Source organism: Mustela erminea, chromosome 3, assembly GCF_009829155.1.
Source record: "Mustela erminea isolate mMusErm1 chromosome 3, mMusErm1.Pri, whole genome shotgun sequence".
NCBI classification, from domain to species: Eukaryota; Metazoa; Chordata; class Mammalia; order Carnivora; family Mustelidae; genus Mustela; species Mustela erminea.
The window spans coordinates 93,539,244-93,564,886 of record NC_045616.1 but is presented as its reverse complement, the minus strand read 5'-3'; the positions used below and the strand labels follow the sequence as shown (position 1 = coordinate 93,564,886).

Here is a 25,643-nt window from a genome sequence, read left to right as displayed (position 1 = left end):
AGGTCAGTGTTCAAGGTACAGAGAACAGCATGCGTAAAGGCAGGAAAGACAGGAGAACGTTTAGTAAAAAGGTTTTAAAGGCAGTTCATGGGCACAAAAGGTACAGAAGGAAGGGTGGTGAGAAATGAGACCCAACACCTCAAAAGGTGAATCATAAAGCATGCAGACTTTATAGGTTATATTAAAGAACACACATATACAACCACATCTGTTAAGTAAAACTTGAGATTTGCGGGAGGGACAGAGAAGAAAGGGGTTGGGCAGGAGGTATAATTCATTTTTACATGAGATAACATGTCACGAAACAAACAGTGAAGTTCTACGTTAATGTAAAACATGTGAACTTCTAACAAAAAAATATACTGCGGGGTGCCTGGGTGGCTCAGCTGGTTAAGCCTCTGCCTTTGGCTCAGGTCATGATCTCAGGATCCTGGCATTCAGCCCCACTTCAGGCTCCAAGCTCTCTTTCCCTCTCTCTCCTCCCCTCCTACTGTGCACCCGCACCCCCAAAAAATAAATAAATAAATCCTTTTAAAAAATCATAAATTGAGATAACTAAAGCACCTGTACTTTCATCCACCTCAATATAGCTAATTTTGTACAATGAATGATTTATTCTAATACATGTTTCTTGAATCTTCAGATGTGTTTTCTAACCCTGCTTCAAAAAAGTGTTTCCTGACAAAGAAATGAATTTTAGTATATTCTCTGTTTACTGGATTTTTACTAATTTTTAAATAGAGCAGAAAGACCAAGTTTCTGGACAAAGGTACAGAACACTGGGAGAACTCTCAAAACGTATTTTTAATACAATTTACTAAGCCTGTATATTTAAGGACTGGATTGAATTATTACACAACTCAAAATATCAAAGAGTATGAAGCATGACACTGTCATAGTTTCATTAGTTAGTATATCAAGTACATTTTAAACTAAAAGCAAGATTAATGACATAAATGCATATTCAAACTACCATTGATAATCTGAATGTTTTCTTCGTTTTTTATTTTAGGTCACCCTTGTTTCTACTTTATACAGTGACAGTTAAGAGCTCATACCAGAAGAAGAAAAACCTCAGCTCTTGTCATTTTCTTATTTGCTCAAAAACTCATTTTAGTGTTATTTTCACTCAGTAGTTTCATGGCAGGTATATTTTTAAGCTGCCTGTCTAGTAGTGAAGATTAGCTGAATTAAAACCAGTTAATATAATCTGTAAATCATCTTAACTGAGCCCATTTAAAACTGTAATATGCTAGAGCCACTAAGAGCAAATGAGTGAGAGCAATTCTACCAACTTTTCCATAATGAAAAGACCTAAACTTCTCCTGGAATACCACAGAAATAAATTGTGATCATCTACCATTCAGATGAAGAGAAGCAATGCTACATTGATTTTGTTTTCTTAGATGTAAGAATGGAGAATTTTTCAAACTAAAAAATAAGAATAAAGTTTTCATCCTGTTTCTCCCCCAATCTCCAATACACACAACACTGGAGTATACATATGCTTTCCACTTTGGAGACTAATGACTTCCCATAAAGGTAAGAATAAAGATGGAGATAAAGAATGGAATTAAAACACATTACAGGAAGTAAAAATCATTAGGACTTGGTGACAGTTTATTGGGTATGACAGAGAGGGAGGTACCAAAGATAATTCCAAAAAGGGTTTTTATGGATTCATTAAGACAGGAAATAGTAAAAGAGGATCATGCTTGTTTTCTCTTGCTTTTTGGTTGGGAACTAGCAGAGAGAATCACAAGTTCTCCCTGGAAGATGTCTCAAAGTCACCTAAAACTCATTATCTAAGAAGAGTCAACTATGCAGCTGGATGTATATCTGGAATTAAAATAAACATTTTTATTAAGAGAAAAATTTGTAGAACACCTCTGTAAAGAGGAACAGGATATAAAGAGAAGACAATTCTAGGTCTAAGCATGATGTGTGGAAATACGCATCCACGTAAACACTAATATGTAATTTTTTCCATTCTTTTGTATTATTTTATTTCCACAACCAAACGTTGGGCAGACTGAGGCAAAACATATTTCTTCATTTGTATTCTTTTATGGCACCGAGCACAATGCCTGGAAACTCACATTAATTGGTAGAGGCAAAGATAGAAGAGAAAAAGACATTAGAGAAGCAAGGTGACTCTAGATTTTGTAAACTGGATCTACAAAATGGGCCAATAGTGGTCATAATGAAAATGGTTTTGGTGAGGTATCATGTGAAGCAAGATCAATCAGACTAGCATGAGGAGTACCTGAGGAAAGAAGAACAGATCTCAAATATGAACCACTCTAAGGAAGTTCAACTCCAAGGAGGAGGACTGGCGGAGAATCACATGAACAGAGGGATTTGCCTTACTGTATATATGTATGTAATGTGTTGTTTTTACAAACTATAGAAATGATCCCTGAAAGTATAGTCTTTTGTGTTGTTTTTAAATGGGTCAGATCAAGGATTATTTAGGCCAATGATATGGATTCACTAAACCAGCTCTCCAAACATATTCCTAAACTCAACTTCTCATCCACTACGAGCCACATGTGAACTGTGTTTCAGACTTGCTAATGAGTGTGAAATCCTTCCTTCTGGGCTCTTTACCTTCCCTTGTGCTTCTGGCACTGCTTTACTTCTCCTTCTAAGCCCAGTTACTGTCATCATCTTTAGGATGTCATCTCCAAATTCCCTAAGTATCAAAATTTTCTTCCTTCTCTGTCCTCTCAGTGGACCTAGTTCATATGGTTAGCACACAAAGAGAAAAAATACCTATTAAAGCTTCGTATAAAGCTTTAAACTATATTACACATGAAGGTGTACTCACTGAAAAGACAGAGAATGAGATGAGCTATAAAAAACCAAAACCTGGGGCACCTGGGTGGCTCAGTGGGTTAAGCCTCTGCCTTTGGCTCAGGTCATGATCTCAGGGTCCTGGGATCGAACCCCACATCGGGCTCTCTGCTCAGCGGGGAGCCTGCTTCCTCCTCTCTCTCAGCCTGCCTCTCTGCCTGCTTGTGATCTCTCTCTGTGACAAATAAATAAATAAATCTTAAAAAAAAAACAAAAAACAACAACAAAAAAAAACCCTAACTTGTAAAAGTAACCCGACCAAATCAATGATCACTAAGTAGCTAACTAAAATGCTTCAGAAAAAACAAAAATCTAAACACATTACCCAAGTATTTATATCCAAATTCAATAAACATTTACTGAACAGCCATAGGTGCCAGGAACTATTCTAGGTACTGGCACAGATTATTCTAATTGATTTTTAAAATACCAATCTCAGAACAGGGTAACATGCAAATGATCCAGTGTCATACCTCTGAAGCACCTAGAACACTGCCAGGAGTTGTTGCAAACATACACTGAATTATGTTCAAGGGCAGTCAAAAGCTTTAGTATGCTTCAAACTATCACTAGAAAATCTACTAGCCTACCTCCAACTATAACCACCTCATCTGCTTTCCCTCCTATGATAAGAAATGAGCTAATAAAATCAATATCCTGTACTTGAGCATTGAATCTCAAGCTCTCCTGAGATATCCTAAGGGCACCCTCTGTCTTTCCCAGGCAGCATACGCTTTTCCTTCTTATTAAAACATTATGATCAGTACATATGTATATATATACATATATATACACACACACACATATATATATGATATACATACTATATAACAAGTAAATACGTAAGTGAAAGTATAATTATATTTAAATAAATAAATTAAATATATATATGATAAAATATTCTCATCTTATAAAAATACTCACCTGAAACATCACTATACCCTTCTTGGCACCATCACATTTCTCTGTTCCTCAAAAGAAAATCTTCTTTTACATACTCACTGTCTCCAGTGTTTTGTGCCTCTGTAATCATTCTTTATATATACATTTTTTTTTTAAGATTTTATTTGTTTATTTGACAGAGAGCATGCGACTGTGCACACCAGCAGGGGGAGTGGCAGGCAGAGGGAGAGGGGGAAGCAGACTCCTTGCACAGCAGAGAGACTGATGTGGGACTCGATTCCAGGACCCTGGGATCACAATCCAAGCCAAAGACAGTTGTCCAACCAACTGAGCCACCCATGTGCCCTGTAATCATTCTTTTGCCCTCAGCTTTTTAACTAAAGTGTATTGTCAGTAAACACAACACATTTCAGAATTTATGGAATGCAAATAAAATATTACTTAATTGTTTATAGCACTAACAGCCTGTATGAGAAAGTAAGAAAGATCTCAAATCAATGACCTTAGCTTCCTCTTTAAAAAAAAATTTTTTTTTTAAGGGCGCCTGGGTGGCTCAATTGGTTAAGCCTCTGCCTTCAGCTCAGGTCATGATCCCAGAGTCCTGGGGTCAAGCTCCACATCCGTTCTCTGCTCAGTGAAGAGTCTGTTTCTCCCTCTGCCCTGTCCCTCCCCTCACGCCTTCTCTCTCTGGCTCTCTCTCTCTCTTTCAAATAAAATTCTTTTTTCAAGATTTTATTTATTTGACAGAGGGAGAGATCACAAGTAGGTAGAGAGACAGGTGGGTGGGAGGGGGGAGTAGGCTCCCTGCTGAGCAGAGAGCCCAATATGGGGCTCGATCCCAGGACCCTGGGATCATGACCTAAGCTGAAGGCAGAGGCTTATTTCACTGAGACACTCAAATAAAATCTTTAAAAAAAAAACCTGAATTTTTAAAAAATAAAATCTTTAAAATATATATATATATATATACTGTGATCCATATCTTGTCACCATATACAAAAATTACCTTGAAATGGATCATAGATCTAAATGTAGCCTAAAACTATAAAAAGTCTTAAAACAAACAAACAAACAAACAAAACCAGAGGAGAACATGGGTAGGGCAAAATTTTTCAGATACCAAAAACATGATCTGTAAACAAAAAAAAACCCTGATGAATTAGTTTTGATCAATATTAGCAACTTCTCATCTTCAAAAGATAGTTGAGATAATAAAAGGGAAGCTACTTACTAGGGGGAAAATGTGCAAATCTTTTATCTGATAATGGACCTACATCCTGAAAATATAAATTCTCAAATTCAATACGAAGAGGACAATAGGGGAGCCTGGGTGGCTCAGTCAGTTGAACATCTGCCTTTGGCTCTGGTCATGATTCTGGGGTCTTGGGATTGAGCCCCATGTTGGGCTCCCTGCTCGGTGGGGAGCCTGTTGCTTCTCCTTTTCCCTCTGCTACTCCCTCTCCTTGTACTCTCTCAAATAAATAAAATCTTTCTTAAAAAAATGGAGAGGGCAATAATCTGGTAAGAGATGGGCAAAAGATTTATAGTGCACCAAAGAAGATACACAAATGCCAAGTACATGAAAAGGTTTTCAACATCAATTGTCATAGAGAAATGTCAATTGAAAACAAATGGAAAAAAAACAAAAAACAAATGGAGCACTCCTACACAACTGATGAAAGGTCTAAAATTTAAAAAGACTGACCATGGGACGCTTGGGTGGCTCAGTGCGTTAAAGCCTCCGCCTGCGGCTCAGGTCATCATCCCAGGGTCATGGGATAGAGCCCCGCATCAGGCTCCTTGCTCAGTAGGGAGCCTGCTTCCTCCTCTCTCTCTCTCTCTCTCTCTCTCTCTCTGCCTGCCTCTCTGCCTACTTGTGATCTCTGTTTGTCAAATAAATAAATAAAATCTTTTTAAGATTGGGGCGCCTGGGTGGCTCAGTGGGTTAAGCCGCTGCCTTCGGCTCAGGTCATGATCTCAGGGTCCTCGGATCGAGTCCCACATCGGGCTCTCTGCTCAGCAGGGAGCCTGCTTCCTCCTCTCTCTCTGCCTGCCTCTCTGCCTACTTGTGATCTCTGTCTGTCAAATAAATAAATATAATCTTTAAAAAAAAAAATCTTTTTAAGATAGATAAATAAATAAATAAATAAATAAATAAAGGCTGACCATGCCAAACTCTAATAAGTATGTGGAGCAACTGAAAATCTCATCATAGGAATATATAATGGTTCAATCATTTTGGAAAACAGTATGAGATTTTCCTAGAAGTTAAATGTATATCCACCCTATGCTTGAAGGTATTTACTTATGAGAAATAAAAGCATGTACCCATACAAAGACTTGTACACAAATATTTAGAAATTTATTTTTTTAAAGATTTTATTTATTTATTTGACAGACAGAGTTCACAAGTAGGCAGAGAGGCAGGCAGAGAGAGGAAGGGAAGGAGACTCCCTGCTTCACAGAGAGCCGATGTGGGGCTCAACTCCAGGACCCCGGGACCATGACCTGAGCCGAAGGCAGAGGCTTTAACCCACTGAGCTACCAGGTACCCCGTCTTGTACACAAAAATTCATAGCAGCTTTATTTAACTAAAAACCAGAAAGAGGGGGCACCTGGGTGGCTCAGTGGGTTGAGCCTCTGCCTTCGGCTCGGGTCATGATCCCAGGGTCCTGGGATCGAGCTCCACATCGGGCTCTCTGCTCTGCAGGGAGCTGCTTCCTCCTCTCTGTCTGCCTGCCTCTCTGCCTACTTGTGATCTCTGTCAGATAAATAAAGAAAAAATCTTTTAAAAAAATAATAAAATAAAAAAATAAAAAATAAATAAAAACCAGAAAGAGCCCAAATGTTCATCAGTAGGTAAATGGCTAAATAAACTGTGCTATAACTATAAAATTGAATACTACTTAGCAATAAGAAAGAATGATTTATATATTTGACAATATAGATGAATCTCAAAATAATTGTGCTGAGTGAGAGGCGCCCGTGTGGCTCAGTCGGCTGAGCATCTGCCTTCCACTCAGATCATGACCTCAGGGTCCTGGGAGCTAACCCCATGTGGGGCTCCGTGCTCAGGAGGGAGTCTGCTTCCCCTCTCCCTTCACTCCTCCCCATAGCTCATGCTCTCTTTCTTAAATAAATTTTTAAAAATCTTTTTTTTTTTTTTTAAAGATCTTATTTACTAATTTGACAGAGAGATCACAAGTAGGCAGAGAGGGAGGCAGAAAGAGGGAGGGAAAGCAGGCTCCCTGCTGAGCAGAGACCCCAATGAAGGGCTCGATCCCAGAACCATAAGATCATAACCTGAGCCGAAGGCAGAGGCTTAACCCACTCAGCCACCCAGGTGCCCCAATAAATAAAATATTTTAAAAAATAGTAACTGTGCTAAGTGAAAGAAACAAACCAAAAAGAATACATGTATTATCATTCCATCTGCACGCAATTCTAAAAAATGCAAACTAATATATTGTGACAGAAATCAGATTAGTGGTTACCTAGGGATGGGAAGGGCAGAGACTATATAGGAAGAGAACATTATAAAGGATCATAAGGAAACATTTGGGGTACATCAACAAGAGGAAAGATAAAAACCGTATGAACATTTCAAAAGATGCACAAAAAGCATCTGACAAATTATAACATTCATTTGTGATAAAAAAAAATCTTCAACAAAGTAGGTTTAGGGGGAACATACCTCAAGATAATAAAGGCCCTATATGGAGAACACACAGTGAACATCATCCTCAATGGGGAAAACTAAAAGCTTTCTTCCTAGGATCATGAAAGAGATAAGGATGTCTACTCTTACCACTTTTATTCAACACAGTATACTACAAGTCCTAGCCATAGCAATCAGACAGAAAAAAAAAAAGATATAAAAGATATCCAATTCAGTAAGGAAGAAGTCAAACTTTCACTATTTGCAGATGACATGATACCATATATAGAAAATTGTAGAAGATGCCACCAAAATCTAGGACTAATAAGTGAATTCAGTAAGATCGCAAGATACAAAATTAAGATACAGAAATCTGTTACATTTCTATACATTAAAAATGAGGTAGCAGAAAGAAAAATTAAGGAAACAATCCCCTTTATAATTACAAAATTCAAAATAGTATAGATCAAATAGATCAAAAATAGTAAAATACCTGAATATATTTAACCACGGAAGTGAAAGATCTGTACTCTGAAAACTACAAAGCGCTGATGAAGGAAACTGAAGACAGCACCAACAAATGGAAAGAAACTCCATGCTCATGAATTAGGAGAACAAATATTGTTAAAACGTCCATACTATGGAAAACAATCTACAGATTTAATGCAATCTCTGTCAAAATACCAACCTCATTTTTCACCGAACTAAAACAAATAATCTAAAATTTGTATGGAACTACAAATGGCCCTGAAAAGCAATCTTAAAAAAGAACAAAAGTGGGGTGCCTGGGTGGTTCAGTGGGTTAAAGCCTCTGCCTTCAGCTCAGGTCATGATCCCAGGGTCCTGGGATCAAGCCCTGCATCGGGCTCTCTGCTCCTGGGGAAGCCTGCTTCCTCCTCTCTCTGCCTGCCTCTCTGCCTACTTGTGATCTTTGTCTGTCAAATAAATAAATAAATTCTTAAAAAAAAAAAAAACCTGGAGATATCAAAATCCCAGATTTCAAGATATGCTACATAAAGCTGTAGTAATCAAAACAGTTTGGCACTGGCACAAAAAAAGATAATAGATACATAAATCATAGATCTTAGAGAACAGAGAATGCAGAAACAAACCCATGATTATATGGCCAATTAATCTACAACAAAGGGTGCATGAGAGGGAGGCGCCTGGGTGGCTCTGTCAGTTGGGTGTCTTGGTTTCAGCTCAGGTCATGATTTCATGGGTTGTGAGGCTGTGTCCCATGTCATGCTTTGCATTGAGCAGGGAGTCTGCTTGAGATTCTTTCCCTTCCCCCTACTCCTGCACACATTTTCTTTCTCTAGAATAAATAAGTAAATCTTAAAAAAAAAAAAAAGAATATGCAATGGGAAAAAAGTCTCGCCAACAAATGGTGTTGGGAAAACTAGACAGCTACATGCAAAAGAATGAAATAGACCACTTTCACACCAGTTTCATTTTATACACAAAAATAAACTCAAAATTGATTAAAGCCTTAAATGTGAGACCTGAAGCCATAAAAATCCTAGAAAGAGGACAGGCAGTAATTTCTCTGGCTACAGAAACATTTTTCTAAGTGTCTCTTAAGGCAAGGAAAACAAAAGTAAAAATAAACTGTTAGGATTATATCAAAATAAAAAGCTCCTGCACAGCAAAGAAAACAATAAAACAAAAAGACAACCTAATGAATGGGAAGAAGATATGTGCAAATGATATATCCAACAAGCGTTAGTATCTAAAATATATAAAAAACTTATACAACATAACACCAAAAAAGCAAATAACCTAATTTAAAAAGTGGACGAAAGACAAGAACATACATTTATTTAAAGAAGACATACAGTTGGCTCTCAAACACATGAAAAGATGCTCAACATCACTCATCATCAGGGAAATGATGAGATCTCACCTCACACCTCTCAGAATGGCTAAAATTAAAAAAAAACAAGAAACAACAAGTGTTGGCGAGGATACAGAGAAAAAATACCCTCATACGCTGCTGGTGGGAACACAAGCTGGTGCCGCCACTCTGGAAAACAGTATGGAGTTTCCTCCAAAAATTAATAATAGAACTACCCTATGTACTGGTAATTGCACTATTGGGTATTCACCCAAAGAATATGAAAATACTAGGTCAAAAAGATACAAGCACCCCTATGTGTACTACAGGATTATTTGCAGTAGCCAAATTACAGAAGCAACCCAAGTGTCCATCAACAGATGAACGGAAGAATAAGATGTGATATACACACGCAGACACACACACATACATATTACTCAGCCATAAAAAATAATAAAATCTTGCCATTTGCAACATGGATGGATCTAAATGAAGTCAGTCTGAGAAAGACAAAGTACTGTATGATTTCACCCATTATGTAGAATTTAAGAAAACAAATGAACAAGGAAAAAGGACAAATAAAAAAACCGAGACTCTGAAATAGAGAGAACAGATGGTTACCAGAGCGGGGGGGGGGGGGGGATAGGTAAAATAGGTGAAAGGGTTAAAGAGTATGTACACTTAAGACGAGCACTGAGTAATGTACAGAACTGCTGAATCCCTATACTGTATACCTGAAACTAATACAGCACACTATGTTAATTACACTGGAGTTTTTTTTTTTTAAATTTAAGATTTGGGGTGCCTGGGTGGCTCAGTGGGTTAAAGCTTCTGCTTTCAGCTCAGGTCATGATCCCAGCATCCTGGGATTGAGCCCCACATTGGGCTCTCTGCTCAGCATGGAGCCTGCTTCCCTTCCTTTCTCTCTGCCTGCCTCTGCCTACTTGTGATCTCTGTCTGTCAAATAAATAAATAAAATCTTTTTTTAAAAATTTAAGATTTTATTTACTTGACAGAGAGAGAGAGAAAAAAAGAACAAGTGAGGATAGGGAGAGAAGGATCAAGCCCCATGTCTGGCTTCCTGCTCAGCAGGGAGTTGGCTTGGCCCTCTCTCTCTCTGCCCCTCTCCTGCCTTGTGTACACACTCACTCTCTCTCTCAAATAAATAAAATCTTTAAAAAAAAAAAAAAAAGGCAAAAAAGACAACTCACAGTATGGGGGAAAATTTTTGCAAATTGTTCATCTGATAAGGGACTCTGAGATAGACAAACACTATAACTTCATGATAAAAAGACAACCCAAATTAAAAATCAGCAAAATTATCTGAATAGATCTCTCTCTAAATAAGATATACAAAGGCCCATAAACCCATGAAAATACTGCCAACATCATTAGCCATCAGAGAAATTAATATCAAAACTACAATGATAAACCACTTCACAGCCACTAAAATATCTTTATTCAAAAAGAAGGATAACAAAAATTGGCCAAGATTTGAAGAAACTGGAGCTCTCATACACTGCTGGTGGGAATACAGAATGTAGCAAACACTGTGAGAAACCATCAGGCAAGTTCCTCAACAGATTGAACAGTTACTGTATGACCCAAGAATTACATTCCTAGGTGGAATAACCAAGAGAACCAAAAACACATCTCAATACTAATGTTACAGCAGCAATTTTCATAATAGCCTCAAACTGAAAATAACCCAAACGTCAATGAACTGGTAAAGAGATAAACAAAATGTGATATAATCATAAAATGGAAAATACTGGTAACATAACACGAATGAAACTTTAAAACATCACGCTAGATACAAAAGATCCAGTCAAGATCTTCTTCCTCTCCCTCTGCCCCTCCTCCCTGCTTGTGCTCGCTCACTCACACCCTCTCTCTATTAAATAAATAAAATCTTAAAAAAAGAAAAAAAAAAGAACATATTCTGTTTAGCATACATGGAAACTGGCCATAAAACATTAAAATAAATGTTTAAAAACAAATTCTACAGCTTATATTCTCAAACAAGAACTTAAATAAATTAGAATCAGTAACAGAATGGAAAATCCTCAAATATTTGAAAATGAAACCACATGCTTCCATGGGTCAAGGAAGAAGTCACACAGGGAATAAGGAAATATAATAAAATCACAATGTATCACAATCGGTGAGATACACCTAAAGCAGGTCTCAGAGGGAAGCTGATAGTTTTAAATACAGAAAACAAGAAATGTTTATGATTAATGACCTAAGCCTCCATCTCAGAAGTTAAAAGAAAAGTAAATGAAACCCACAATAAGTAGAAAAAAGACAACAACCACAATAAAGGAAAAACCAAGGAAATAGAAAACCGAAAAAATTAAAAGGTAATTATTGGAAATGATCAATAAAACTGACAAAACTCTAGTTAGATTAATCAAAGAAAATGAAGAGAGAAAATACAAATCACCAATTTCAGGGGGAAAATGACTTTACTAGAGATCCTACTGACATTAAAAGAATAAGTATTTATTTTATAAATAACTCTACCAATAAGCTTGATTACTTAGATGAAATGAACAAATTACAAGACTGACACAAGGAACAGAAAATCTGAATAGCTACATCTACTGAAAAGCTTGAATTTATAATTGAATACTTTCAATAAAGAACATTATGGGCCCAGATGGCATCACTGTTGAAGTACATTAAAACATTCAAAGGGTGCCTGGGTGGCTCAGTGGTTTAAGCATCTGCCTTTGGCTCAGGTCATGATCCCAGAGTCTGGAGATGCAGCCCAATGTGTCAGGCTCCCTGCTTGGTAAGGAGTCTGCCTCTCCAAACCAACTCACGCTCTCTCTTGCTGTCCCTCACTCTCTCAAATAAATACAAAATCTTAAAAAAACAAACAAACAAACAAACAAAAACCCAACAAACACATTCAAGGAAGAATTGAAACTAAATTCCACACACCAGTTCAGTAAACATATATGAAGAGAATATTTCCCTGCTCCTTTTAAAGAGCTAGAGCTACCCTGATACCAAAACCAAAGACAAGAAAATTACATGTAACATCTCCTAATCCTGATGCCACCACCACCACCCCCCCCCAACACCTCCCCACACACAAGTCCTAAGATTTGAACAGATATTAAAAAAGAGGAATGGTCAATAAGGTCATAAGAAGAGGTTCAACGTCATTAGTCTTCAAGGAATCACAAACTGAAAGCAGTATGATACCCCCTTATGTGTCCAGGAAAATGGCCAAAACTTAAAAAACTGATAATACCAAATGTACACAAGGATGTAGAACAAATCAAACTATCATATACTGCTGAGGGATGGGAGCAGAGCGAGCTAGGAGTATGACAGAATAGCTCAGGAAAATAGTGTTTAGTGTAGTACGAACTCAACGCATGACTGAGCAATTCTACTTTTTACCATATAACCCAATATTTATCCTTGAAAAAATAAAACTTAAGTTTACATAAAGGCTTTTTAGTAAATATTTACAGATACTCTCTTTTTTTTTTTTTTAAGATTTTATTTATTTATTTGACAGACAGAGATTACAAGTAGGCAGAGAGGCAGTCAGAGAGAGGAAGAAGCAGGCTCCCTGCTGAGCAGAGAGCCCGATGTGGGGCTCGATCCCAGGACCCTGGGATCATGACCTGAGCTGAAGGCAGAGGCTTTAACCCACTGAGCCACCCAGGTGCCCCACAGATACTCTCTTCTTAACCCAAATCTGGAAAAAACCCCAAATGTTCATCAACAGGTATCTGGGTACACAAATGTTGATATTTTCATACAATACAAATAAAAAGGAACTCAGGAATAAAAAAGAACAAATTACCAATACATTCCTGAACACAGAAGAATTCCAAAAGTATATGCTGAGCAAAAGAAGGCAAACATATACACATATGGAGTACACACTGTATGGATTCCATTCACATGAAATTCTAGAGAAAGAACAACTTATCTATACTGACATAGAACAACTTAGTAACTATGAGGGGCCAGTGGTGGAGGTGAGGTACACTGCACAGAACCACGAGGGGACTTTTGGGTGGTGACAGAAATATTCTAATTCTTGATTAGGGTGGTGGTTACACAGGTATATATACCTACCAAATTCCAACTGTACGTTTTTTAGGTGTGCACAGGTTGATTTTAAAAGTGTAAGAGTGTGATGGCACACATACAGGCAGAAAGTTACATGCCTACCTCACATTATTCACAAAAATAAATTGGGCTAAAGATAAACACAGAAAACAAAATTGTAATTACATTAAAGTAAAAAAATAAGAGGGTATGCTTGTGATTCTAGGGAAGGAAAAAGCTTCTTTAAAAGACTTAAAAAGCAGCTTCATAGAAGAGAATGATCTACTTATTCATCAAAATTAAAATCTTCCAGACCATAATACTTAAAAGGACTCTAACTAGGAGATGTGTTTATAGCCCGAAGAAGAAATTAATAGAATCCAGAATTCAAAAAGAACAAAAAAGAAATCCTCCTGAAACTCATTAGGTGAAAGATGCAACCCCAAGACCAGAGGAAACAGGTATACTCAGCTACAGAGAAGTAACATGGAGAACAAATGTATAAAGATGATAAACCTAGCTAGCAATCTAAGAAATGAAACGCCATTCTGCACTCAGAATATTGGTGCTTCAAATAACAAATGGTGATGTGCATGTGAGGAATCAGGGGGAATACAAGTGGGAGTACTGACTGGTACAACCAATAAAGAGGGAATTTGAGAATATATTAAATATACCATCTCAATACTCAACCATTCTACTTCCTACTTTACACAAAAGAAACTCATATGCATGAAACGAATGACGATGAAACTCACAGGCATGAAAAAGATACCCACACAAGTGATATTTATGGAAATGAAAACTTGACAACAACTTAAATACCAAAGGGAAATAATTCAACTAAAATACATTTATACTATGGATGCATAGAAAAGAAATGAAATACGTCTATATGTAATCTATTATCTATATATAATAAAGACACAGAATAACTATAGAATGGTCTCTAAGACCTGTTGCTGATTAAAAATCCAGAACAATACATCTGGGCAGAAATAAAGTCAAAGAGAGAGTGCTTACACATAATGATCACATATGTATGTTTGCAAATTCATGTGAAAAGACTTGCAAAGGTATGCATGGAGGTGAGATGGAAGAGACAACGCTGGGAAAGGCTATTATTAGGGGTCCTGGTCAAACTTCCACAAGAAGAATATATTCTTCTATTATTCATGTAAATATAAATTAATGTTTAAAAAAAAAAAAAGCACATCTACTGATTGTAGCTGAACCTGAACCATTATCTGAGGAACCTCTTTCCACACGCATCAGTATGACTGCTAAGTCCAATGGAAAGCGGTTCCTCAGGTAAGAGTTTGAGAAACCCTTACCACCTATAACCTAGACCACCAAAACAAACACTGACACTTTTTAATTCTCTTCCCAATTGCCTTCAAAACTTTTTCAAGAACCTCTTAATCCAAGTCGCTCTTGATTCCATTATCTTGTTTTATTTTCTTCATAGCAATGATCCTATTTGAAATTATGTATTTATTGTCTGTCTCCCACTAGAATGAGAATGGCAAGACAACTCTGAATTCATGTGATTTTAGTCAAGCCATTTATAGAGTTTTCTAATAGTATTAAAGACACATGTTATTTACTTACCTTAGTTGGAAAAGGAAATTTGGAAGGTTCTGTTTTGCATGGTGTATGAATAGCCGTTAGAGGGGGAGGCCATGAATGCGTCATCTCCTGAAATGTAATTATTACAGTTTGTTTTCAAACAGTTCAAGGATAAAAATTACATAGCTAAAAACCAGATTTTGTATTATAAATGCTGGTTTCATGATAGGTCCTCCAAAAGTATACATATTTAATCAATAAATATTAATTAAGCACAACTGTGTGCAAGGCACTACGGGGCAGGAAACAGATAAATAATATACACTCCCTGGCTTCAAGGAGCGTGGAGCTAAGATGATGAAACCTGTTAATCGCCATAGAAATCAGCCTATAATCAAATACAAGGTACACAGTTCAATGCTACTGAAGAAAAGCATGCTGTGAGAGCGGGAGGAGCAAGGTAATAGTAAGAAAAGGAGCTAACATTTACTGTGTACCTTCAATGGGCCAGATACTGTGTTGTTTTACAGGTCTGTTACTCATTGAGTACTCATAATGATATTAGGAGGTAGATGCCATTATTATTCTAACTCTATGTAGGATGAAACTGAAACACAGAAGTTATTTATTAAAGGCCAAACATTTGTGGACACAAATGGACACCAAATTTCATCTCAGGAAGTCTGGCTGCAGAGCTCAATGGCTGACAGAAGTTTTTAGTCAGGTGGAGGAAACCAGAAGAGAGATACCAAAGCCCATGAGAAGGAAGAGAGACAAGCAAGGCTGTAAGTATGATTTCATTCACATATTTAATGAATTTTAATCACATGCCAACTATGTTCAAGTGGAGGTTTGGATAAGATCACAATGTTTAGGTTAAAGGAGCAGGGGAAAGAGAGATATCAGATTTAGAATAAAGAAGGAGTGCTTTATTTCTGGCATTTAGTTCAAAGTAAGCCATTAGGTAGACTGAGAAAATACAATAAATTAAAAGTAGTTTAACTTTTAGGAATTTACTCTTTAGCTATACCCACACAGCTACATAAAGATACGTGTTCAAGTGGCCTACACTTAAAAAACAGAAACAACCTAAATATCCAACAGCACAAAATAATTAAATAAATTACCAGACAGCCATATAATGGGACACCAAGCAGACAGTAAAATGAGAAATTTAACTACTGATATGAAATGTTGTCCACAATATACTGTAAAGTGATAAACAGAAAACATAGTCTATGCCCTAGTAAATGTCTTTACATGAAAAAATATGCAGGAAAAAAATCTCTGGCTACCTCTCGACAACAGAACGACAGAAGGGGAAAGAGACCTGGGCACCTGATACAGTCTCTACTACAGGAACTTCGTAAAATAGCCACCTGCACTGTAATTGCTCTTTATCTACTTAAAATACTTTATTTTTTCACAGCATTTCACTTTCTGAAATAATATTAAATAGTTGATTATTTCCAATATCCAGCAAGAATGTCAGCTCAAAGGGTGCAACACTATCATTATCACCACTGTATCCAAAGAGCTTGACACAGGCAGGCTGTGAATTACTCTTTTACAATAAATGGTTACCATTTTTAGATTAAAATTTTCTTCTTTAAGTTTATGATGGAGTTCCTAGAAACAGTATGACTACAAATCTCAAGAAAACATGAAGGCAATTTGGACCTGTAGTTCCTTATGCACTGCATACAGGGAAAGGAAACAAACTCAGACACTCTAGGTTTTCAGTGTTGGCATTTTACACCTCAAATACCAAAGTACTTTCAATAGACAATCTATTTAACTCCATCGTTAAATGACTGAGCACCTGTTACACCCAAGGCTATGTGCCAAGCCCTGTATATATAAAATGAAGACTAAATGGTCAGTACCATCAAAGAGATAATTAATGTGAGAATACCTAAAATTCTTCCAGGTATTACAATGCCATGTATCCTTGAGAATTCAAAGAGAAAAGATAAAGTTCCATTACACTTTCTATATACATGGGAAATGAAAAATGCATGCTCTATGAGATTCAAAAGAAAGGGTTATCTTTGTAATCTGATGGTCTGACACAGAGGAAAGAAAGATTTCATTGGGATTCTAAGAAAAAACATAATCTGTATATGACTAAAGACAAAGGAGAAATATAGTCCATGAAAGTTTATTTAAAAAGATACAAGAGTTGGGGCGCCTGGGTGGCTCAGTGGGTTAAGCCGCTGCCTTCGGCTCAGGTCATGATCTCAGGGTCCTGGGATCGAGTCCCGCATCGGGTTCTCTGCTCCGCGGGGAGCCTGCTTCCTCCTCTCTCTCTCTCTGCCTGCCTCTCTGCCTACTTGTGATCTCTCTGTTTAAAATTAATAAATAAAATATTTAAAAAAAAAAAAAAAAAAAAAAAAAAAAAAAGATACAAGAGCAAGAAAGTGTAGGGCTTAGTGAAACCAATTTGACAAAAGTGGAGAATTAACAGTGAGAGAGGTAGAAGCGGTCTGTGAAAGGTCTAGAATGTTGAACTTGGACACTATTTTTTCTATGGGGCTCAGAGAAAGAGCCACTGAAATTTCGAAAACAGAAATTAACTTATGAAGACAGTGGATTAAAAAATCTGCCAGCAATGCAAAAGACAGATGAGCAAAGCAAGGACTGTAAACTGCAATTCTTGAAACTGAAGGTGGCAGAAATGGAAATAAAGGAATGTATTTTCAAGGAAAATTCAAACCGAACATGCAGTTTTGTGATTAAACAGAGCATGAGAGAAATTTAGGATTTTACACTGAGAAGCACAGAAGACTGGTAGTACTACTAGGAGAGGAAGGTCTGATAATTCTGCCTTTAGATATGTTGAGTCTAAAGAAGCAGGGAGATACGCAAATGGACACACAGCAAGGAAGAGACATAAACCACAACTCAGAGGCCAAAGAGATGAGAAAGACTGAAGAGTTAACAGGTGAAGCTGTAACAAAAGAGGAAAATCAAGATAGAGCAGAAAAAAACAGAGAAGCTAGAAAAAAGACCCATATTTAAAAGAGAAGACACCAAGGTTCCCAAAAGACAGAGAATGAGAGATAAGAAAGGTAGATGGAAATAAAAACAGTGAAGCATAATAATAGTCAAGGAAGGAAGAATGAGGTTTCTAGAAGGAAAAACTAAAAATTCTTGAGAACAGAAGAAAGAGCTGAGAACTCAAATGAAGCCCTCAGTGAAGGGACATCATGAGCTTAGTGAAACAGCTTCAGCAAAATGACAGAGACAAATGAGAGACTGTGCTGGGCTGAAGAAAGAAAGGAGAGAATGAAGTAGAAGTAGCAACACAGTAGTCTTTCGGAAGTATCCACAGTGAAATGCAGATACAGACACAAAAAATCAGGAGCTTAGGCAAAAATTACAAGTAATATGTGACTGACGGTTTTTCTCTACTGAACCAAAAGCAGTCACTGTCACTCACTAATCCACTAGACCTTCCCTTTTTACAGCTGACAACTTTCTCTTTTCCCAAAAGAAGAACACACATTTTGGTCATGTGTCGATTTTAAACATCCAACACTCAGAATGAACAGTATTCAGAGGAGGTCGTTCTTTGTAGGAACTGACCAGTAGATATAAATGAATTACAAAGCAAGCTATTTTCAATGAAACTATTTGACTGGTAATTACTAATAAGCCTTACAAAGTACTGTTGTATTTGCTTTCTTCCTCTTTTCCTAGTTTCATGGCAAACTATTATGACTGGAATTTGATTTACTTAAAAATGAAAAACAGACAAAACCAGTTCTTTGAGGGCAGTAGTAAATAAACCCAATGACTCAGAAACTAAATATGAAAATAAGCATAACAGAGTCAATTATTTTTTATAGACATAATGACATTTCACATGTAAGCAATCTGCTGCCCTAGATCCTTTGAGAAATATCAGGGGGGGAAGAGGACAAAAAGATACCAGAGCATCATAAACAAAAAAGACAGAAAGTATTAAAACAATAACAATGACTTACTTTAAGAATTTCATCCACACAGCTCACATCACCGGAAGCAGAAGCCTTAAGAGGAAAAGAAACACACATTAGATTTGGGGTCATTTATTATTAGATTTTTATCATTTGTTGCACAGATTCAATGAAACTATTAGAAAATGAATTAAATTTAAAGACATAATTATGATCTCACTATTCTAAACTGCAATATTCATTAATCTTTTGACAAATTTCCTTAAGTGCCAATTTTTCAAGCTCTAAAAAATTTTAGTCACCAACTATACAAGGATTTAAAGAACTTTGTATTTATCAAAAGTTTTGAAAAATCTTATCTCTCTTATATTTAGATTAGAAATAAATTTTTAAACGTTATTTTGCAGGTGGAGCAACTTGTCCAAAATTTGAGTTTATTGATACAAAAATATACCATGATACTGAAATACATTGTTTCACATAAACTAACAAAGAGAATAAAACCAACATTATTGAAAGAATACTTGTCTGGAATATGGTGGACATTTTACACAGCTTTCCTTGAATCATAGAAAAGTTGTTTATGCTAAAGCACAATCAGGAATTGAAGAGCTAGAGTTTGAACTCAAGTCTGTCTCCAAGGATCAAGTTGTTTGAAGAAAGAACAATCATTTCACTGTTCTCCTCAGAGGAGTAATTAGATGACAACTGCCACAAACAAGGAGTTTCTCAAGGCCACAGGAAAAATGTTTAAATGTTCTTAAAAATAGCATTTCACCTATTCTTGATCCCTTCCACCACTATTTTAAGCTATGAACTATGATTTTCAGTTACAAACACCATTTAAAATTTTTTTTATTTTAGAAGATAAAACTTAAACTATTTCACAGCGACTATTCAATTTCTTTAGTTACTCTGCTGCTTTGATATGCACTTATTAATACTGTAAATGTCAAACCACCACTATGAATCTAGAGCAGCTGGTCTCAAACCTTTAAGTGTAAACAGAGAAAAAGCTCATGGCATCCAAACCATATAACATTTACCATCTTGATGGACCCCCTCCCCCCAATCCCAATATTTACTATAATTAACCACAGCCCACATCACACTCATGGTATCACAATGAGAATACAAGTTAATTTTTTAAACAAAAGAACACAAGACATATTCCTTCATAAAATCAAAAGGAGGAAATCTAAGGTACTGATTTCACAGATCATGCTTTTTTATTCTATAATTGACCTATCATCTGAATAGTTCAAAACAGTGAATGACATGTTCTCTATTGCCCAACAGGGGAAGTGAACAGGTCTACTGATCCACTTCAGAGTCAATGACAAGTATTTTTTTAAACCATATATATCTTATTATTAAACAGACAAAATTCAAGTTCAATTATAATTTCACAGTAAACTGCTTCACAGAGTCATAATATTAAATGCTCTAAGGGGCTCCTGGGTGGCTCAAGTCAGTTTATCAGCCAATTCCTGATTGTGGCTCAGGTCCAGATCCTGGGGTGGCAGGAGATTCTCTCTCCTCTTCCCCTCCTCCTGCTATCTAAAATAAATGGATACATTTTTTTTTAAAGGCTATAATGTTTAACTTACATCCAATGGTTGGGAAGGTATTTTCAGCTTGGTGAGATGTGCTTTGCTACTGGGCTTCAGTTCAGTCATGCTGTTGCCATGGGACTGGCTACTGTAGTGCTCAGAGGACAGCTTTGGTTCCATGGACTCCTGTCCATCCATGGGCCGCACATAGGCAGTGGGTTTCTGTAACATTGAACTGGACTTTGACATCAATGAAGGTGGGAAAGACTGATTTGAATGCTGCCCACTTGAAAAAGGTACACGGGAAGGAGAATCCCAGTTTGCATCAGGGTCCCGAGGTGATTTGGAACGCTGATGTTCCTTGCTATGGTGATCATTCCCATGAGACCTGGAATGACTGGAGCTTAATGAAGAAACAGCCTGTGGTTTCCCAGGGCTGGAAGAGCGTGATTTGGAGTGTTCTGATCCATGCTGGCTTTTTTTCCGACTACTGCTTCCACTACTGCTGTATGAGTCACGGTCATGCCTCTGGCCACTACTACTGGTGCCACCACTGCCACCTGCACTGGTCCGCTGGCTACTATGTCCACTCTGCAACCCTGAGGACCGTTTCTGAGACTGAGAAGTACTGGGTGCAGGTCCTACTGGAGTCCATTTGCTACTCTGATGAGAGGTCCCATGTCTCTGTTCAAAGAAATTTGGGTTAGATTTTTCATCTGCTGTTGGTGGTACTGTAGGCTTGGGAATTGCAACAAGCTTTGGTATAGATCTGTCTCCTATGAAATCCTTCATTTCATCGTAGTTTCCAAGCATACTCTGAATACGACTTGACAGCTTATCTTCTTTGCTAGTCTATAAAAAATTGCAAAATAAAATGATACAATTAGCAGAACTGGAAATAAAAGATAAAAAAAAAAAATGAAATGAAAGATGCTTCTAAATGGTCTTTCCAAACTTCAAATGCAAAGGGGATTTTCAAAGGGAGGCCTCATCTCATATATTAAGCTTAATCTCAAAAGCAAACTCCAAATATAATTTTTATAGTGAAAAAAATGCACTGAATGTGAAAAAATTCATGCAAAAACACAAATATCCTATGGGACACTGAGAAGTACATAGAAAAGATTCCAGGAGGGGGAAAAAAACACAAATTTCACCAATAAATATATTGAGACAGTAGTAAAAGTCTTTTAAAAAGTGGGAAAAGGAGTAAATTGGAAGGGGAGGTGAATCACGAGAGACTATGGACTCTGAAAAACAATCTGAGGGGTTTGAAGTGGCGGGGGGGTGGGAGGTTGGGGTACCAGGTGGTGGGTATTATAGAGGGCACAGATTGCATGGAGCAATCTGGGTGTGGTGAAAAAATAATGAATACTGTTTTTCTGAACATAAATAAATTGAAAAAATTAAATTTAATTTTTTTAATTAAATTAAATAAATTGAAAAAAAAAAAGTGGGAAAAGTAATGTGCCTTTATGTAGTTAAGTTGTAGGTTAGCAGATTAGCCAACACTCATTATCATGGCAATGCAGGAAAACATTGTATTCTTGGAGTTCAATGTTATAGTTAAAAGGAGAAATAAAAAATTAATGAAACATGTTATACCCAAATGACTTTTTAAAAAATGTTAATTCCTTCTGTTACTGTAACTAATTAAGCTAATAAAAGTCAACAACAAATTAAGAATGGAAAATCCACTGATAGTGTCAAATATTCATTCTATTAACTCTGACCAAGAAACACTCCAAGTTTTGAAGTTAATGGTACAGACTGTAAGTTTAAAAAATCATTCTTGGATAATAAGAAAATCCAAGACATCTACAAGCTTTAGGACTCTTTCACGTTCACAAACATGAAAGAGAGTAAGCTTACTAATTGCATTAAAGAAAAAATCAAGACAGAACCACTACATATTTTGAAGTTGGCATGAACAGATAATGACTTTAGATTATCTGAAAATCAGTCTGACCTCTATTAAACAAGAGTGGGAAATATATAGCAATTCGTAGACAACATCAAGATTAGAAATCAAATCGAATTCATTACAATGTAATTACAAAATAAATAGTAGTAGGACTTAAACATTCTGGATCAAACTCCTGGGGTTTTTTTGGAATGCCTTTAATCTCTAATCCCAAACCCCAGGTTTGTGTGATTGGTGTTACATGCATATAAATGATGTCAGTGTAACTAACTGCCTTTAAATGAAAATCCTTAAAAACTTTTAAAAATGGCTTTAATAGGGGTGCCTGGGTGGCTCAGTCAGTTAAGTATCTGCCTTTGGCTCAGGTCCTAATCCCAGGGCCCTGGGATCAAGTCCCACATTGGGCTCCCAGCTCAGTGGGAAGTTCCACTTCTCCCGCTCCCTCTGCCCTTCCTTTCCACTTATGTTCTCCTTCTCTCTCAAATAAGTAAATAAATACATAAAACTTCTTAAAAAATGGCTTTTACAGATCTCATCAACAGCTTCTACAAACACCAAATGTTATTAAGGGTACTTAGAATATGTTGTTATATTTATATTATCAGAAAAAGTCTAGCGCACTCTCAGTCTCACACCGTAAACCAACAATGGCCATTACTGTTGCGATACCATTATACACAGTACAAGCCTTTAAAAATGTAAGGGGATATCAAACGATCCAAAGCCAAATCAAACATCAGAGACACCTGTGGCCACTACAGCCATGTTAGTCGTCAAAAGTGTTATCATTCAGTGTTTTATGTAATCCCAAATCAAGTACAATCACAGTTACAAAAATAGCAATTGGTTCACTTTATTGAACATCTTTGACAATTAGCTTTTACTCTAAATTGGATACTGTTCATTAAGCCCCATAAAAAGAAAGTCAGATAATTTAGTATAAAACAGAAAAAGGAACCAGACTGATACTGAAGATACATTTTATTCAAAGTTAGTAGTAGTCACTGATAATACTTAGGAAACTAAGAAAGCAAATGGCAAGAAATAGGGGAGAAACAAGAGAATCTCTGAAATATTTGTGTTTGATTGACTTTATACCCAAAAGAACCCAGGAAACAGTACACAATGCATACCCATTTACAAAATTTTAATTTAATTCAGAAAGGTGAAATGCCTACCCAGGGTTAGTGGTATAGAGCCTGGGATGTAGAGATCGATGTCTTAGCTAATTCAGACTACATTTTCAAGAATATGAAATAGCAACAGAGGGAGGGGAGGAAGTTTGGGTTTGAGGATGACTTTAGGATGCTTTATAATACTGTTTCTTGATTTGGGAACTGATTACATAAGGCTGTCATGCTGTGAAAATTCTTTCAGCTGAAACACACGTTTTGTGTACTTTTCTGTATGTATGTTATACTCTATGATAAGTTTACCCCAAAACGTACATACTTATTTAGAGGAAAGGAAAAATGTTAAATCGCATATCTGAGAGTAACACTTTTCTACTATAAAAATTCAAGTTTAAACACTTGAAAAGCAAAAACGTCACACTGTTGAGGGAAAAACCATTCACAGGACTACTTACAACTTTGTATGGCTCCGCAAAGAGAGGAGAGCTAGGTGGGAAGGCGTCTTCGCCCTGCTGAATTTCCTGATTCCGCCTTTCCCGTTCTTTCATACGCAGCACATTTCGGTCTTCACGGTTCATGTTGCTAACAAGAGAAACACAATATTTGTATCACAAAAAGGAAAGTTAAAATTAAACATTCTGTACTCATTTTGTGAGTTTAATGTTTCATTCGGAGATTCCCTTCCGACTTCGAAGTAGTAACAGACATTAGTGCTGAAGCTGGGTACCGGTAATGGTTTTACCAACTAATACCAGTAGTGTCTTGCACAACTATTGAGATACTAAACACTAGCCCACAGTAGTAGGAAGGATCCACCCCACTGAAACATTTAACCTTACCAGTTTTTAAAGTATTCAGCTGGCTAAAAGTGAGTTAAAACTTACACATTCAGATAGATGGAAGGTAGTACTTAAACCCAAATCCTTAAGATTTCCTATAAGCCTTTCATGGCTTCCTCTTCAGAAATCTAACTATTCTTTGCCATTAGAGGGGCACAAACCCACTCCCTCCTACCACTCCCTCCCCTCCCCCCCAAAGGGTCCAGTGCTTTTTCTCTACTTTGCATCTACCTTATCTTGATTTCTTTTTGTCCCAAACACAGCTTCCTTGGTGTCCATCCTTATGGCAGTTTGACCTCAGCTTTGCTGTTGCTCTAGATACCCTAAAAAACGACATTTCTGCTCTAAATACATTAATATTTCAATTAATACCTCAATAAATGGCAAAACTGAGGCTTTCAGTAATAGAATCTAAAATAAACTTGGGTTAGTAATAGTAGTGGAAATTGTACTGAAAAAGAAAGTCTTTGGAATGGAGGGGAAAATAAGGGTGTAATTTCTATAAACATTACAGCATGTCATATTTTCACCAAGAACAAACCAAAGAAGATAGTTTCTTTATAGCAGTAGGGACTTATGGTTAAACGGATAATAATGAAAAAGGTTGTTGAACCCTGGGATTAAGGGATTGCCAGGGACTCCAGCAACATTCTTCCCTGGAGAGAGTAAACCATTTACCTTGGTTTTGTTTGGGAGGGGGGTGTGGGGAATAGGGATGTGGAGAGTTCTGTTGGATACAGAAGGGAAAAAACGAGGTTATACTTGCTAAGCATTTCTAGCCTTATGATTCATAACTCTATTCAGAAAGTTAAAATAAATCAAGATTGGAAAGAAATTGTAATTGTAAAGTCAGAATGGACAGCAGGGGCTCCTGGGTGGCTCAGTCAGGTAAGGGCCTGCCTTGGGCTCAGGTCCTGATCTCAGAATCCTGGGACTGAGGCCCGTGTAAGGGCTCCCTGGTCAGCGGGGAGTCTGTTTCTTCCTCTCCTTCTGTCTCTCTTCGCTAACACCTACCCCATTCATGTACCCTCTCTTTCTCAAATAAATAAAATCTTAAAAAAAAAAAAGAAGAAGAAGAAGAAAAGAATGGACACCAAAACCAATATATTCTTGAGAATTTTTATGTTGTTAGAACAGTGCAAGTAAACATTCAAAAATAAAAATTTACTATCAAAGCAATTTAGTATTTAAAAAACATTCTAGGGACGCCTGGGTGGCTCAGTAGGTTAATGCCTCAGCCTTTGGCTCAGGTCATGATCTCAGGGTTCTGGGATGGAGCCCTGCATTGGGTTCTCTGCTCAGCAGGGAGCCTGTTTCCCTTCCTCTCTCTGTGCCTACTTGTAATCTCCG

General features: G+C 37.0%; 1 protein-coding gene and 1 long non-coding RNA gene across 4 annotated transcripts in view; both read right to left on the bottom strand.

Moving 5' to 3' along the window:
• AFF4 (AF4/FMR2 family member 4) overlaps nt 1-25,643 on the bottom strand; it is a 94,654-nt gene that overhangs the window by 37,700 nt on the left and 31,311 nt on the right. The window contains exons 2-6 of one of the 3 annotated variants that reach the window (XM_032336735.1): nt 24,525-24,616; nt 23,910-24,036; nt 20,455-21,249; nt 18,893-18,937; nt 14,946-15,032 (exon numbers count right to left, since the gene is read on the bottom strand). In XM_032336735.1, the coding sequence (XP_032192626.1) occupies nt 14,946-15,032; nt 18,893-18,937; nt 20,455-21,249; nt 23,910-24,032 (1,050 nt within the window). In that variant the 5' untranslated portion in view covers nt 24,033-24,036; nt 24,525-24,616. The remainder of the gene's footprint in view (nt 1-14,945; nt 15,033-18,892; nt 18,938-20,454; nt 21,250-23,909; nt 24,037-24,524; nt 24,617-25,643) is intronic. The other 2 variants (XM_032336734.1, XM_032336736.1) reach the window with 2 other exon arrangements.
• Nucleotides 879-7,537, bottom strand: LOC116586585. The gene is made up of 3 exons (XR_004284076.1): nt 7,333-7,537; nt 6,864-6,865; nt 879-890 (listed from the first exon to the last, which is right to left on the bottom strand). It is a non-coding gene; the product is annotated as an uncharacterized LOC116586585 (long non-coding RNA).